The 17,035-nt window shown below is 36.1% G+C and overlaps 3 protein-coding genes across 3 annotated transcripts in view; all 3 read left to right on the top strand.

The window, feature by feature from the left end:
- LOC112055752 (protein draper) overlaps positions 1 to 1,365 on the top strand; it is a 30,132-nt gene extending 28,767 nt beyond the window's left edge. Inside the window, exon 13 of the mRNA XM_024095945.2 lies at positions 2 to 1,365. Coding sequence (XP_023951713.2) covers positions 2 to 117 — 116 coding nt within the window. The 3' untranslated portion in view covers positions 118 to 1,365. The remainder of the gene's footprint in view (position 1) is intronic.
- A 2,473-nt stretch (positions 1,366 to 3,838) lies between these two features.
- On the top strand, positions 3,839 to 9,270 carry LOC112055753 (uncharacterized). The gene is made up of 6 exons (XM_024095947.2): positions 3,839 to 4,876; positions 5,711 to 5,899; positions 6,195 to 6,647; positions 7,483 to 7,698; positions 8,221 to 8,416; positions 9,083 to 9,270. The coding sequence occupies exons 1-6, from the start codon at positions 4,747 to 4,749 to the stop codon at positions 9,210 to 9,212; spliced, it is 1,314 nt and encodes a 437-aa protein (XP_023951715.2). The 5' UTR covers positions 3,839 to 4,746; the 3' UTR covers positions 9,213 to 9,270.
- A 1,776-nt stretch (positions 9,271 to 11,046) lies between these two features.
- LOC112055755 (uncharacterized) lies at positions 11,047 to 17,006 on the top strand. Its single transcript, XM_024095949.2, has 5 exons — positions 11,047 to 11,706; positions 11,845 to 11,987; positions 13,933 to 14,042; positions 14,949 to 15,095; positions 15,472 to 17,006. Exons 1-5 carry the CDS (start codon positions 11,047 to 11,049, stop codon positions 16,851 to 16,853), a joined length of 2,442 nt encoding a protein of 813 aa, XP_023951717.2. The 3' UTR covers positions 16,854 to 17,006.
- The last annotated feature ends 29 nt before the right edge of the window (positions 17,007 to 17,035 follow it).

Genomic DNA, 17,035 nt, shown 5'->3' on the forward strand with positions numbered 1-17,035 from the left:
GAATCTGACCTAAGTTTCCGCTGCAACCCTGGCGAGCAATTCAAACGTGGTTGCAACGACTGCAGCTGCTCAGCGGACGGCAAGAGCGTATTCTGCACAGTACGTCTATGCGACTAGAACATTACTCCGACCATTTCATTGATCTATATTATCACACGATACCTTATTAATTTTTTGGAACACAATTTCTTTGGTTTTGAGTATATTTACAAATTCTTAATACCTTTTTTCAGTCTTCTACTTTTATTTTTAAACAATAACATGCATTGTTATTTTGTGATTGCAATTTTCTTTTATTTCACCATATTCATAATGTCGTTTCTAACTTAAAATACATCAAACTGTACCATGAAAACGCTGTCGGGTATCGTGTGATGTAATAATTTGATCACATTAAAGGTTGAAGTATTTGGTAGTAAAAGGTGAAGATTCTTAAACGTAGATATACGAGTGATCTATGGACTATGATCAGTAACATTGATTTTGAAGTATTTAATTAAACACTTAATTTGGACATCATTTGTATGTTTGCTTAAAAATGTATTTTAGTTGATAAGGTATACATTACGTCTGTGTTACATTGAATCATTGTTAAAGGTACTAAGGGCATCTTTGTATTTACGAGTAGATAAATGATTTAGATCTTCTTTAGATTCATTGTTTTCGAGTGTTGTAATTAGTTAAGTGTTAGTATGTAAGCGTGATTTGCTTTTTGCAAATCGTGTGCTTGTATTATTTTTATCGTCGTCAATATCTTTTATAACAACATTAAATCAAACAGTATCAAAATTTTAAATATTATATTGGTTTATTTCTAATAACAAAATCCATCAGCGTAAGATTTACATCATCTGAATTTGTTTTTTTTTCTGTAATTTTTAAAGTATTTTGTTTATCATTTCTGACGATTTATAAATTTGAAGATCAACTAAAGTTAAAGACAGCTGATTTTAATTTAGGTTTTGTTTCTTTAGTTACTTGGATCGTGAACTTAATTAATTAATTTCAGATATGTGATCTTTATTATTGTTTTATTTTCTACACTTTATTTTACCAAAAGTTGTAAGTTTCTTGCTGTTGGTTTGTTAAATTTTCAAATTATCTTTCGGTCTAGAGTATAATCAAGACATGTATACAAGACAAAATCAATCATATCAAATTAGTCCTCCATAATTCTTAATTCATCAGTCATTAGTAATGCAATAGAGTTGTAGAGAATGTAATTATTATAATAACTTAGTTAGCGAAATATTTTCGTTGTAATGTAGTTTTCTTGTACTTTTAAGGTACTCATGTAGGTATTAGATAATACATTTACTATTGTGTGAAATCAATCATGATTCAAATAAAAAACATTTGAATTTATTTAACTGGTTTTTCTTTTATAATTATAACATCCAGATTTTTAAATGGTGTATTATTTTTAGCCGACTTTTTTTTTATTCATTACAAGTTAGTCCTTGACTACAATCTCACCTGATGGTAAGTGATGATACAGTCTAAGATGGAAGCGGGCTAACTTGTTAGGAGGAGGATGAAAATCCACACCCCTTTTGGTTTCTACACTGCATCGCACCGGAACTCTATATCGCTTGGCGGTACGTCTTTGCCGGTAGGGTGGTAACTAGCCACGGCCGAAGCCCCCACCAGCCAAAAACGGAATACCGACGAATAAACGGAAGATGTTCTCAATTTAATTTTTCATGTACCTAAAACTTTTTGTAGTCATCCCATTTTGATGACTTTTTATATCATTTGCTTGGATTATTTTTTGGTTTTTAGTGGAACATAATAGTTGGATGCTACTGAAAAATTTTTGATTTAGTTTGTATTGTAGATAGACCAATGGTTTGGATGTTAAGAAGATTATTTTTGTTATAAGTAACTTTAATTATTTGAGTTTAGTTTATTACAGTTTAGTATTTGGTCTTCTATAGTTCTTCTGTAATGTTAATGGACTTTTATTTATCTCTTTCTTCATTTAATTACTTTGGTTTATCTTGATAGACTTGTAATTGTTCATATATTACGCCAAAAAAAGAAATCAAAATTCAATAACCTCTTATCACGTAATGGAATTTCAATTACAAAATTACAACCTATGATTTTAGGTAGAAGTGGTCTGGTATAACGCCATAACTCTAATTGGTTTTACAATTAAGCATTCTTAAATGGTGGTTTTTAGTATGAGGCTGGGATTTATCGCTTTTATTTTTTTTCTTTCTTTGTGCAATGTGAACTCTCTAATAGGTGAGTTATATTCTCTGGTAACTTTGATTCTTCGTTTTATTAAAAACTAGCGGACGCCCGCGACTTCGTCCGCGTGAAAATCGTTGTAAACTTTCGACTACCCCTATCCTACCCTACCCTACCTCTACCCAACCCTACCCCTACCCTACCACTACCCTACCCCTACCCTACCCCTGCCCTACACTACCCCTACCCTACTCTACCCTACCCCTACCCTACTCATTAAGGCTGCACTTCTTTATTTATTCCCCCCCACCCCCCGCGAGTCGCGTCGAGCATGAATTAGTATTCACGCGCGATGGTTTAGCGTATTTCGTTATAATATAGTTTTTTAGTTAGGGATGAGTGATGAGTGTTATAAACATAAGAGTTGACAAATATAATTAGAAATCTCCGAACTGCTAAGCTATCGGTAGTTACACGTGTTGTTGTGAGTCAACCATAAAAGATAGACATATATATGCTGTTGTTTTTTATAGATAATTTTAAGGAGAACATTTCCGTCATACATGATTTCTATGTAGCTTTAACCATTAAGGCTGTACACGCCACGGAAGCTTAAAAAGTTGAGTAACTTCTCCCGTTTTCTCAACATTTATCTTCACTGCTCTGCTCCTATTGATCGTAGCGTAATGAAAAGTATACTATAACCTGCCCAGGAGTATGTAGAATAATTGTACCAAGTTTCGTTAAAATCCGTCCAGTAGTTTTTGTTTCTATAAAGAACATACAGACAGACAGACAAAAATTTTACTAATTGCATTTTTGTCATTAGTATCGATCACTAATCACCCCCTGCAGGGCTAGCACGGGCAAGGGAGAAATTTATCCACGGGGAGAGGATAAAACGTTTATCCCCCACACTCGTTTTATCCACTCACCGCGCATGGGCACGTCGGTGGATATAATATTCCCGGTGGATAAACGGAGGGAAAGACTTGTCAACCCATTTGTATATATCTTATAAATTGGCATTAGGTATATTAATAGTCCGAAATAAACGTAAATTTGATAATATTTGGTTTTTTTGTGCATATTATTTATCTGTTTTCTGTTGGCATTGTTTTGTTTGGTGATTGTTTTTTGCGGTGGTTTGTAGTAGGTATCTATAGTATCTATCATACTAGCGGACCCGGTCAAGCTTCGTTTTGACATAAGTGCACTTGTTCTCTATCCCTACTCTACCCTTCTTTACCTCTAACCCTGCCCTACCCCTACCCTACCCCTACCCTACCCCTGCCCTACCCCTACCCTACCCCTACCCTACCCTACCCCTGCCCTACCCTACCCCTACCCCCCCCCTACCCCCCCCCCCCCCACCCCCACCCCAACCCTACCCCACCCCAACCCTACCCCACCCCTACCCCGCCCCTAACCCCCCCTCCCCCTCCCCCAACACCCCTCCCCCCTTACCCCTCTCCCCCACCCCTACACCAACCCTACCCCACCCCCCCGCCCACACCCCCCCTACCCCACCCCTACCCCACCCCTCCCCCACCCCTCCCCCACCCCCCTTCCCCCCCTCCCCCACCCCTACACCAACCCTACCCCCCACCCCCCCTACCCCACCCCTACACCACCCCCACCCCTACCCCACCCCTACCCCACCCCTACCCTACCGCTACCCTACCCCTACCCTACCCCATATTGCGAAGCAATTGTTAAAGACCAAAACATGCGAGACATAATTGTTTTTTTAAGTAAAGTTTTATCCCCACATCAACTTCACAGGGATAAATTTATCGCGTTTAAATGTCAAAAGTCCCAAAGTATATCATTTTATCCACTCCATATGCCATAGTCGAGGAAAAGATCTCCACGCGTAATGTCAATCGGGGATTAATTTGTCTTTCCCTTGTGGTCATGCTATGACGGGTGGATTTATATCCTTAGTCAGTGGATATAATGGGTGGATAAAAATTTTATCCCTTGCCCATGCTAGCCCGGCTGATAGTTATTTTGGAAATATATTTCATGTACAGAATTGACCTCTCTACAGATTTATTATAAGTATAGATGAATGCTTGCTACATCTTTTAATTATAACACTAATATTATAAAGGCGAAAATTATTATGTATGTGTTTGTTCCTCCGCAGCTACTGAACCAGTTTTAGTGAAATTTGAAATGGGAATTGATTTTATCCTGGATTAACATCGTTATCAACCCATATTCGGCACTCTGTTGAGCACGAGTCTCCTCTCAGAATAAGAGGGTTAGGCCTTAGTCTACCACGTTAGCCCAATGAGGATTAGTAGACTTGACACATGCAGAGAATTAAGAAAATTCTCAGGTATGCAGGTTTCCGCACGATTTTTTCACCGTTTGAGACACGTGATATTTATTTTCTTACACACTGAAAAGTTGGAGGCGCATGCTCCGAACCGGATTCGAACCTCCGCCCTCCGAATCGAAGACAGAGGTCATTTACATTGAGTTGTCACGGCTCTGTGTATGCTGTATGATATAGGCAGTAATATTTCGTTTTAACCCGCCATGCTATACGCAGTGCATCCACATGCCCTTTGCAAGCCAACTCAAGTAGTGAAGGGGCCATGCCACGAGTGCATCTGCAGAGAGGATGGCTTGTTCGTTTGCCACGCCGTCCCTTGTCCACTGAGTGTAGGTGAGTTGTTAACGAATGAGTAATCATTACTTATAACCCAGTAAGATGTAGGTTCATAGGTATAGTACCTAGTTATTATAGATTTAAAACATCATCTAAGGAAATTTAGCGTAGGTATAGAACACCTGGGTCAGTATCGTGATGTTTGGAAGTCCCTACAAAAGGCCCATGTCCTGCAATGGACGTCCATCGGCTGACATGATGATGATGATGATGATGATTGAATACCTCCATGCAAAACACCGTGTAAGATTTAAGAAAGATCAGACCGAAGCCTACCACTACAACAGTGGTGGGCACGGGCAGAAAAATTGCGAGTTGTGCATCTGGATTTCTCTGACAAAGTTCGGTTATGCCACGCAGGTGCTAACAATAAACTAACGGACCAAGCAGGGGCGTAGCTACTGATACAGCCGTATCAAAGATACTGAGCGCCCGGAAAGCAAAAATTAGTAGGTAAACTTATGTAGATAATCCACCTAATAATCACCACCTAATCTTTTTTCCCCTGGGTTAAGCGTGCGCCCAAAAGTTGAAAACATCCTGTATATAACATAGGTCAAGTCATTGTTATACTTATTTTAAGCGAGCATTTTTGTTTCTTCTAAGAGAAATCTTTACCCTTCATTTGGGGCTCCCCACTAATTTTGATACAGGGCCTCCAAGGTACGTTACGTCACTGGGGCCAGGCTAATATTCCATCTGACATCATGACGTCGTAAACAGAGCAAGAACTCACATGGCATCATAATGCATGATAATAAATCATAAATACATAATTATATACAAAGACGAGAAAAATTGTAATGTGATTATCAAATGTTTTGCTTCTAGTAAATCCAAGGAAATCCAGCAAGGACGAGTGTCAACCACATGTTACTTATAAATATGAGGAACTGCTGTGCACCTGCAATTATGAGGGAAGATGGGGTTCCTTCAACTGCAGGGAGACCTTCCGATACTTGCGATCAGACAATAAATCTGTGAAGCGCGATCTAAAATCTGACTACATCTACATCTTTTGTACGTCTCCTAATTTTTCACGTGTAATATTTGCCATTAGAAAAGGCATTAAACATTTTGTATAAATTGTCAATGTATACCTACCTAACTTAGAAGGACACAAATTTGATATATGCATATCGTACTTTGATAATCAATGAATTTATATTAAGTTGTGTATTCAGGAATTTTTAACTACTCTAGTTTCTTTTTGTTACTTTTACACCAAAGCTTTTTTAAAAAACCTGTTTTTTAAAAAAGCAATGCCTACCCATTGTCTTTACCCAAGGTATACTAATTTACTATTTACTTACAGCCAACCAACATGAAATTGATCATAACGATTTGCCAGAAATCCAAGATGGTGAAAGTTGTGTTCAGGGAAAGGTGTACAAAATGTTATGCAACACATGTCAATGCGGAGAACGGAATAAACTTATGTGCACCAAAATGTCCTGCTTTGAGAATACTATCCAAACAGCGCTGCGGCAAGCTAAAGAAGAATCAGATAAGAAAGAAAACAAGGAGAAATTAAATAATGGAGTACTCCCAAAAGCACTGCGGCAAGTAAAAGATGATGAAAAAAAGAAAGTAATTAAGGGAGTAAATTCAGGAGCTCTTAGGAAAGGTAGTTCGAAGAAGAAATTGCTCACATTACCGAAAGGAAAATGTGTTCCCGGAATGATTTATAGCAGCGGATGTAAGAAATGCTTTTGTGATGATAAAGAAAAAGCAAAATGTACTCGCTCATGCAGTGGCGAGTTACCTAGTAAGATATATTTTTTTATTTTAATACAAAGATGATTCAAAATATATGACTGACATAATACTTGACTTTTGACTAAAAGCTCATTGGCAACTTATGGCAGATAGGCTTAGGCTTGTTTTGTTCAAGGCTAAGAAATATAGTAGGGGAGCCGAAGAAGGGATTTTTTGCAGTTACACGAGCGCGTCAGATGAACATAAGGGAATATACCTTGCAATATACATAAAAAACTAACTTCAGTAATATTCACGCACGCACGCACGTCATATTAAGATAGGGTAGGTAAGTTGATAGTTAAAGGGTGTGCATTTCGAAATCTGACGATTTGAGCATAACATAATGGAATGGGAGGGTTCCAAAGTTACAAAATAAAACCCTTATATTTCTGTTATCTTGAAATAATCTCCTGAATAATCGCTCATGTTTTCTGATGATTTCAGTATGCCAAAGTAATAAAAATTGTCTTTAAAGTATTTAGTTTTATTCCCCACCGCTGAAAGCGTAAAACCATTTATTCTTTTTATCATCTAATCTACCAAATCTAATCGATTGCAATGAACCTGTAGTAACTGCAAATTTAGCATTCCGGACTCCTCTACTACTAAGTTTTGATGGGGTTGTCGCTTCTTGAATGTCGTAAATAATGCCTCAATAGCTCAATGGTGAGAGCGGTCGGACTCATCATCAAAGGGTGGTGGTTCGATCCCCGTCCCGTTGGTCTATTGTCGTAACCACTAGACAATTTAAAAGATAAGGCATATATTCTTTAAAAAAAATGCTTACTTTAAAAGTGCTACTTTCATTAATTTAACTAGTTCAGAGTTGTAACTTCTTACAGACCGATTCAGTGATAAGGATATCTCAGAAATGGAGACGCGATCTGTAATCGATCTTCCAGAGCTTCCACATATGGGGGCCAAATGCGATCCAGGAAAGAGTTACTACGTTGTCTGTAATATTTGCTTCTGCAGTCACAAACATGATCTGATTTGCACTATGAAGTATTGCATCGACCTTGATAGTGCCACAAATGTGCAATCGAAAGAACTCACAGGTATTTTAGTTACATTCATTTATTAACAGAAAATTATGTCAAGAGCAATTTTGAATATTGGATTTGAATTTGGATAAGAAATAAGGATTATTTGGGTAATAGAGTTTATAAAAACACCTTCGCAAATAATGCGTTATTTTAGAGCCTTTAAAGGGTAACTTTAAATAATGTTTGCGTTTGACGGATTACGCAGCGTACACAACAGAAGCTCTCGTAATAAAATAACGAATATTAGTTTTGAAGTTTATTCGTTACATACAGAAATACAAATCTTTCCTCTATATAATATTAGTGTAGATGTAGATAAACGAAATGTGTTTTAACAAAAATCACGATACTCCAGTAAAACAAAGCCTAGTTAGTGCGTAAGTTCCAAAATATTTCTGGTAGTCTGACGACGTAAAAGGAGATTTAAGTTCTAGTTTTCTTCTAGTTCTATCAAGTTCTCTTTATTTAGTTGGACTAACGTCCTGAGGCTGATCTAACGTAATGAGTGTATTTACTGCACATTCGTTTTTCTAGGACGTCCATGCAAAAAAGACTTCAAATTTCTCTGTGCCGATTGCAAATGCGTGAACAACCAAAACCAGTGCAAGCCGATACCAAATTGTGGGAACCATATGTCGGGAAAACAACTGTTGTCGTCAGCAGCTGGCACGAATATGAAATTAACTCTAGATATTCAGAAGGAAAAGTGTAAACCAAATGTTTCCTACAAGTAAGTCGTTAGGGAAAATGTTACCTATGTTTTGTTTTTGTAATCATCGACAATTACGATATTTATTATGTACATTAAAATTCAAATAGATTTTATTATCTTAACTTTTATTAGCTCTTGATTGCACAGTTATTTCGAGAAAGAGGTGAACCGTCGAATCCAGCTCGGCTGGGCAGCGTTCGGGAAACTCCGCGACATCTTTACGTCGAAAATTTCTTACAAATTCTTATCGCCAATTACTTACGGATCCGAGACTTATTCGCTAACCGTGGGATTTTCTTTGAAGTCACTCAGCGGATGATGTAGCGATCCTCAAAAAAACCAAAGTCACTAACATAGCTCAGCGAGTCGCGAATGACAATTGTTGCGAATGACGTTGGGGTCCCATGGTGTTGGAATGGCGACCCCGCACCGGAAAACGCAGTGTTTTAGACCCCCCCACTATAGATGGACCGAGTTCATCAAACGAGGTGGATAGCCACTGGATGCTGGCGGCTCGAGACCATTGTTTTTGGGAGTCCTTGCTAGACGTAGACGTCAATCGGCTGTTAATCATGATTATGATTACGGGTATTGTAATACTAGTACCTACTGCGTTGATAGTGAAAAATATAGTCTGTGCAGCATTGACAATACATATAGATGTAGATATGAAAATGATTACAGGTTCCATTGTAACGAGTGCCACTGTCAACCCGACGGAAGCTTAAGATGTACCCAGAAGATCTGCCTCACGTATTCGCAGGCAAAGGATTTGCAAGATAGGGAGACTTATTTAGATAAGCATGGTCTTTGAACTATTAAATGAACGCAGTACGCAAAATTGGCAAATGTGTTGGCAAATATAAATTTAAGCAATTATTATTCATGATCTTGTTTTATTTACTGAATCATTTGGTCTTTTTGCTTCGTTTCTCAAAAAAATTTAATTCCTGCTATATGGTAGTATTAATATTTCATGTTTCATGATCAAACTTTAATGGAACATGAAATACTGGATACGTTTGTTAATATAAAAGTAAATGGAATTACCATCGTAAAGTCACGATTTGATATTAACTCGATGAATCAAAATAGAAAAGAAATAAAACAACGTCTTTCTTAGGAATGCATTTTAATAATTAAGCCGCCTTTTGAGCGTGAAATTAGTTTTAAGATTGAAATTTATGTTTATACGTAGATTAAAATAATCAATATTTTTTGTTACACATAAAAAACATGTCCCTCGGTTTAACATTTTTAGTTATATTAACATGTCAGCCATATGAAATTCATTCTCTGCGTAAGTCACTTTTTATTTATTCCAATGAATATTTTATTTTAACATTTTTCTTTATTATGAAAATTGACCCGTAGGTGCGTGCGTTCCAAACACTTATTTCGCACTGAATGATCGTCTCTGTTTATGCGACCCGCAAGGTAGATATACAGAAGCTAATTGCAAAACTGTTTCAAGACGTCAACCTTGCCCACCTGGACAAGTTGTTTGGAAAGGCTGCAACCAATGTGTTTGTGAGAGCAATGGACAACTCAAGTGCACCAGCGCTTTTTGCTCAAATTGGGTAACAAAGCCTGGAATTTCTTATCACGGACTCGCAGAATACGGTCCGAGATGTACACCATTCAGATCATATTACATAAACTGTAGTCTTTGCTTCTGTCCTGCTTCGGGCCGTGCTTCTGATGCCAAATGTGCAGTTGACACGTCTTGCTCTGTAGACCACACGTCCGATATCATTACGTTAAGTAAACAAAACCAATGTATCCCCAATGTTATGTATCTGTTCCCTTGTATACAATGTCTCTGTTCTGAGTATGGATACTTCGTTCTTGATAAATGTTTGGAGAAATGTCAGACACAAACTACATACAAACGGAGATGCATTCCGGGGACATTATATAGGCAAGAATGCGATATTTGTCGATGTCCCGAAAATAGTATAACCGATGATAAATTATGCGTTAAAACTCCTTGTAACGCAACTAAGCAGGTACATTTACATTCACTGAGAAGTTCTTCAGATATTTGCACACCTCGTACTTTTACTGAAAGGAAATGCATTTATTGTGACTGTACGTTAGAGGGCACTGTGAATGAGAGTTCCTGTCTGGAGCTTGATTGCGCCAAGATCTCTGATTTTGAATATTACAATCACATGGATGTTTGTAGTCCCGGAGAAATTGTACCCATTTGTATGGAGTGCTTTTGTTTGAAAAATGGACTTACTGATGAAAAGTATTGTACTAGATGTTGTTCATATCAAAGTAAAATAACTGTTCTCGAGAAAGTGTTGAATGATAGTAAAGTCAACACAAATTTAATAGATAACATTAATATAAAAACAGTTAGAAATAGAGACAACTGTGAACCAAACACAGTATACATCAATAATGGTAGATACTGCTTGTGTACAGATAATGGTGATACGAATTTCAAACTTTGTACAAATATTACACAGGACTTAAAATATAAATATTTGAAAAATACTGAAATAATATTTGATCCATCAACAAAGTGCGAAGCGAGTACTTTAGTTGATTTTGGATGTAATACATGTTACTGTTCCAAAGCGGGGAAGATTGATCCAAAGTGGTGCACATATGATGACTGTGAAGCAAAAAGAATAATAATGGAATCACATAAATCTCACGCTAATCCAGAATCTGTGGATGATTCAACTGGAGTGTGCACACCGGGATCTATTTCTAGAGTTAAATGTAACTTTTGCATTTGTTCAGATGGTGGAGTATTGGGGGAACAAGCTTGCACTAAAAACAACTGTTTTGAGAATATAAAAATAACTAATGAAAAGTTTGTATGTGAACCTCTTGATTATTATGAAGTTGACTGCAATATTTGCCTTTGTCCACCCAATGGACTTAAAAATGTTGCTAAGTGTACCAAAAATTCGTGCGAGAAGAGTGCTTTAAGATCTGATAGCTGTATACCTGGCCACTTATTTAGTGACGACTGTAATGTGTGCGTTTGCCCACCAAATGGTAATAAAGCAGATAGAGTGTGCACTAATAATACTTGCAGCGGGTCACGATGGAGAATATCAAAATCGTCAATTAGTTTACTAGAAAATCAAGTTCACGATGATGCAACCCGAAATTTGGATGTATGTTTCCCGGGAGAAGAGTTTTCAATGGGTTGCAATATATGCCTGTGTCCAGATTTAGGATTAAAAGTATACGCGTCTTGCGAACGAATTATTTGTAATGAGAAAGAAAAGGGTATAACTAAACCAACTGCAGGTGGTTTTGATTTAGATCGAAGTTCGAAACTGGTTAGTAAATAAAATTATCTAAAACAATATTCTGTAGTAATAATATCTAGAATAACCAAGTTAATTAGTCATCTTCATGAATACGATATTATTTATAAGTTTATCGACTTTTTAATAGAACTTGCAAAACATTTACAGGACATGAGCACGATAAAAGCAATCAAACATCTCAATGCACATTCTCGAATACGAAGAGATGTACACGACAAATGCTACATTTACCACTTGTCTGATAGTGCAGAGAGAAAAGAATGTTCTCCAGGATCAATGTATATTCTTCGGTAAGTAGTGCAAAGTAAAATATGCAATAATTTTCGTATCATCCAAACTAAAATTCTACACCATTAACATTCTCAAACTAAATAAAAAAAAAATTATCAATTTGATAATATTCTAGCTGTAGGCAATGTATCTGTCCCTACTTGGGGAACATCAATAGTTTCTGTCGCCCGCTGCCCAAGTCCGTTTTCTGTGAAGAGGCATTTCCTGGATTCAATTACTTATCAATGGGTCGAAGAATAGAAGGCAATAGTAAGTATTGTTAGAAATTAAAAAAAAATATATATATGATAGAGCTTTCCACAGAGCAGAGATTAGATATAAGATAGGTCTTACGCAACTCACCTTTATATTCCTATCCTATTTCGGACCCGTACGTGTTTTAACTGAACACGACTGTTGAGTTAAAACTGCACATCAGTGTTAACTGTACAGTTTTATCTAATGATTTTGATTGAAATAGATTAAAAAACTGCACAGTCAAAGTTGTGCCGATAAAACTGAACGACGGTTAACTAGACGACGGTAGAATATTGACGAAGTTAAGTAAGTGAATAATATGTAGATGTTAAACTAAAAATGTATTACTTAAATTGCTTTACTTTTTAGATACTAAACTAATATCGGATGCAACGAAAAAAAGTATAACAGTCACTGTTAAACATTTGGAACACACAACCTACAAATGTAGTGAGCCAGGAAAAATCATGGACGAATGTTTCATATGCGAGTGTGAAGACGAGGTTGTTGTGGAGGAGCATTGTTTCAAGAGCGACGCTAAGAACTGTTCCAATGCAACACCGACTTTTTTTGATGTGAATAAAATGGCTCTTGTTTAGTTTCCATGTCATTTCTAACATACAATTTAATCTATGAAAACAAGCCGCAAGGCGTAAAAAATACTCTTGACGTATGTTTCACTCGAAATGGGATTTTCAAATAACTCTAAATAATAATCTAATTAAAATCTATACCAATATTATAAAGCTGAAGAGATTTGTTTGTTTGATTGAACGCGCTAATCTCAGGAACTACTGGTCCGATTTGAAAAATTCTTTCAGTGTTAGATAGCCCATTTATTAAGAAAGGCTATATTTTATCTCCGTCTTCTTACGGGAACGGGAACCAATTGGGTGGAACCGCGAGGAATCTACTAGTTATTAATAATGGTGAGATCACAATAACTTCCGCTTGAAAAACAGCACGTATTTCACAAAATAATTAAAATATCAACATTTCCTGCACAAAATGGACGTATACTGTTTATTTCTACAGTTATTTTTGAATTACTTAATTGCAATAAAGTCAGGTAAGCAGCATAAACATATTCTTATCAAAACATTATTTTATAAAACATTATTTTATAAAACATTATTTTACAAAACATTATTAATAATTATAATTTAAAAATACAAACAAAAACATCTGTTTTCAATTATTTTAGGTCGATTCGAAACTTCTTAATTTAATCCATTTTACAGAATTACTATTTAAGAAAATAAATTTATGTGAAAATAACAAATTCATAAATGAGAACTATCTCAATGCCATTTATGTTATTGCATGAACAAGAATAAACTAATATGTAATAGTAACAATACAAAAGAACGAGCCCTGTTAGGAAAACACAAAATGTATCACTGTAGAGCACACCTACTAAAAGATTTAACAAATTTAACCTGTTGAGATCAGTAACTAAAAAAGTACACTGAAGAACTCAAAATAAAGATATAAATGGTAAACTAATGAACTCTATGACTCTTGATAAAGATGAGAGTATAAGATTTCGAAAAAATTACAAAGGCGACAATGTTTTTAATTCTGATCTAGATTCCGATGATAATATAAACAATTTACTTATAGACAGTTTGGAACTAGACGGAGCTGATCAAAAACCCAGTGGAATACTAAGGAACTTAAAAAAAATAGAGAAAAGCATGCTTTTAGAGAAGTAAATGCTAATGGCATCAATGATAATAATATTGATATCCAGAAGATTCTGAAAGTAAATGTAAGACTGATGCCTAGATGCAATATTTGTTTCTGCCTAGCAAACGGTAAATTGCTTTGTACCAACAAGGCGTGCGATTAAAAAATATATAAGTAAATATTTGAATAAATTATTGGTTTTCTTATTTCGCCATCGAGGATTCCTTAGAAGAAAAAAAAGCAATTTCAAAGTCCAGGATTTGAACCCAGGACCAGCACTTGAATAACTGAACTGTTACCTAAATTTAATTGGTAATCAGATTTTCTATTACTTTTTTATTAGTAGTAGGTAATCATAAAATTAAACCGAAGATTAAAATTGCTTTTCAATTAAATCCAGGTAATTAAGTTTTGACTCCCAAGTTATTACGTAATGCTTTGATTTATAGATTTTTGTTTAAAAATGATTTTGCCATTTCAATTCTAATCAAAATGAAATGATTTCCATAATATTCTGAAGAAATTAGAAACAAATATGTTTACAATAAGTGCAAACATTTTAGTTTTCATTTTACAATTTACTGCCACACAAATGTATAGACATCACAAACGTAAGTTAAAACAAATGTTTTATTTTTTAACTTGCTTACAGCAATCTTTAAGAGTGTCTTTTTTATGGTAATAATCAATTCATCAACGGACCAAGCAGACGTTCTGCGGTCCACCCTGGTCCACCTAATGATAAGAGAAAACTGTTGCCTATCAACAGAGTAATAACTCCTCGCAGCAAAGATTAATTAAATTGGTCGATTTAAAGTTAGTACCTTTGTTACCTGCTACCTCCCAAACAATGATCCAAACTCCAGAACCTAACTTAACGTTAGGAGCATGGGCTAAAAATAAAAAAAAATAATGATCATAACAAGCTAATAGACCAATAGAACGCTAAAGCGTAGAGCATCAGGAATTGGTATATAAAAAAACTGAAGATTGGTGGAACATATTTTTTGCATTAACAATTTCTAAAAACATAGCTCTGGCCGAGACAGTATGGAGTGAACGGTGTGCAAGAAACTCAGTCGTATTGAATGATTGCAACTGGTGTAGATGCAACGAAAGGCAGAAATACGACTGTAAGGCTAGAGTTTGTGAAGAAATTGATACGTTTGGTCATTTTAAAGGTAAAATATTGTTAATATTTTTTTTAATTTTAAGTCAGTGAATTCTTGAAACCAGAACCTGTATTATTAATTGACTTCCGATTACAAAATAAAGACTATTAACTAACTAGCTGACGCCGCGCGGTTTCATCCGCGTGGTTGCCGTTCCCGTAGGAATATGGGGTTAATGCATAGCCTATAGCCTTCCTCGATAAATGGGCTATCTAACACTGAAAGAATTTTTCAAATCGGACCAGTAATTCCTGAGATTAGCGCGTTCAATCAAACAAACAAACAAACAAACAAACTCTTCAGCTTTATAATAATAATACTAAAATATACTAATATTATAAAGCTGAAGAGTTTGTTATATAATAAATATTGTACGTTTTCATAGATGCTATTCAAGAAATTGACGTTGGTATGGAAGGGCACGGTTCGTGGCGATCAAAACCATCAGCTTGCACATCTGGAGTGCACTATCGGCGAGGGTCCATACTATGTGTCTGCGACGAAGACGGCAACTGGCCGAATCCAGTCTGTAGAGACCTCTTTCAAATTCTTCACGAAGTAGAACTTACGGGTCAAACTCGTCTGGCCCAAAATGAATCATGCACACCCACTAAATTGTATCTCGTCGGCTGTAACGTTTGTTATTGCCCTTCATCTGGATATTTAGATCCGGAAATGTGTACAAAGAAAGAGTGCCAAGAAGACGATCCAGTTCTAGAAACGAATGAATCCTTCCAGATGACTAATCCTAAAAATAATGAAGACGATGTAGATAACATCCAGGAAATCTACGCAACGTGTGATCTAAAAAATCAATACGTGCTCGGTTGCAGAAATTGCGAATGTCTCCAAAATAACAGGCTGCTTTGCGGCAACTGTACCAATCCAAAAAAGCAATATTTAAACCCTATGAATAAACGATCGAAATCATTTAATTTTAAAAAACCTGGTTCTCAAAATAAACTCTACAAACCACTACAAAATGTATGCCATAATAAAAAACCATTAAAAGTATTCAGAGTTGGTTGCAATTTATGTCATTGCGGTAAAACTAAGGCAAAGAGAATGTTCTGCACTTTAAAAAAGTGCATCAAAAGAACCGAGAAACTGCAAGTATTGTTTCCTCACGATGACTCCAGTGAAGACAATCTAAAAGAAGTGAGCGCACCACCGGACGATCAAAGCTGCGTTCCCAGAACTAAATACAATAGAGACTGTAATGTTTGTAAATGCTACGAAGTTGCAAATAATGTGAAGCGCATAAAATGCACCCGTAACAAGTGCAAAAGTGCATCAAATATTGGGGAACATCCCAAAGTGATCGAAGACCAGAGAAAGGACTGCGTACCTGGAACATATTACCAAGAGACCTGTATGCTGTGCCACTGCTTCGTAAGAGATGGCGTCAAATATGAAATGTGCCGTTTTAATGAGGAATGCGTTAATGAAGAAAATAGAAAGAAAAAAACACTACAAGGCAAAATCATGAAAGACGTTAAAACTTTACTCGGATTCTGTGAACCGATGCGAAGATATAAAAATGAATGCAACACTTGCAGATGTTTGGCAGACGGTAAAACGGTGGAGTGTAGCTCTAAGATTTGTTCCTTGAGATCTAACGATCTGTCAGTGGATATAGTGCCAGTAGTTGTTGAAAACGATGAAGCCTGCCCCAAGGGCCATTCTTATAAGTTAGACTGTAATGTTTGCTTCTGTTTATCAAACGGCAACGCTATCTGCACAACTAATAACTGCTCCAATAATTAAAATTACAAAAAACGTACTATTTAGCTCAAATACCTACTTACTTACCTATCATTTGTTATTTAGCATCATGCGAAATGATAAAAAAGAATTAATTTTGATTCACTTTTTGATAAAGGTCTACTTTCTCATACGGGAAAGATTATATATAGCTACTCATAGGTATATAGTAGTCGATGTTATAA

This window comes from Bicyclus anynana, chromosome 2 (assembly GCF_947172395.1).
Source record: "Bicyclus anynana chromosome 2, ilBicAnyn1.1, whole genome shotgun sequence".
In the NCBI taxonomy this organism is placed as follows: domain Eukaryota; kingdom Metazoa; phylum Arthropoda; class Insecta; order Lepidoptera; family Nymphalidae; genus Bicyclus; species Bicyclus anynana.

Bases quoted from the DNA above. Each gene is read 5' to 3' on its own strand.
- LOC112055753 (XM_024095947.2), top strand. From the start codon at position 4,747: ATGCTATACGCAGTGCATCCACATGCCCTTTGCAAGCCAACTCAAGTA. The intron at 4,877-5,710 runs GTGAGTTGTTAA...TTTTGCTTCTAG, and splicing joins CCCTTGTCCACTGAGTGTAG to TAAATCCAAGGAAATCCAGC. The intron at 7,699-8,220 runs GTATTTTAGTTA...TCGTTTTTCTAG, and splicing joins GCAATCGAAAGAACTCACAG to GACGTCCATGCAAAAAAGAC.
- LOC112055755 (XM_024095949.2), top strand. From the start codon at position 11,047: ATGGAATCACATAAATCTCACGCTAATCCAGAATCTGTGGATGATTCA. The intron at 11,707-11,844 runs GTTAGTAAATAA...AAACATTTACAG, and splicing joins TAGATCGAAGTTCGAAACTG to GACATGAGCACGATAAAAGC. The intron at 14,043-14,948 runs GTAAATTGCTTT...CTAAAAACATAG, and splicing joins TTGTTTCTGCCTAGCAAACG to CTCTGGCCGAGACAGTATGG.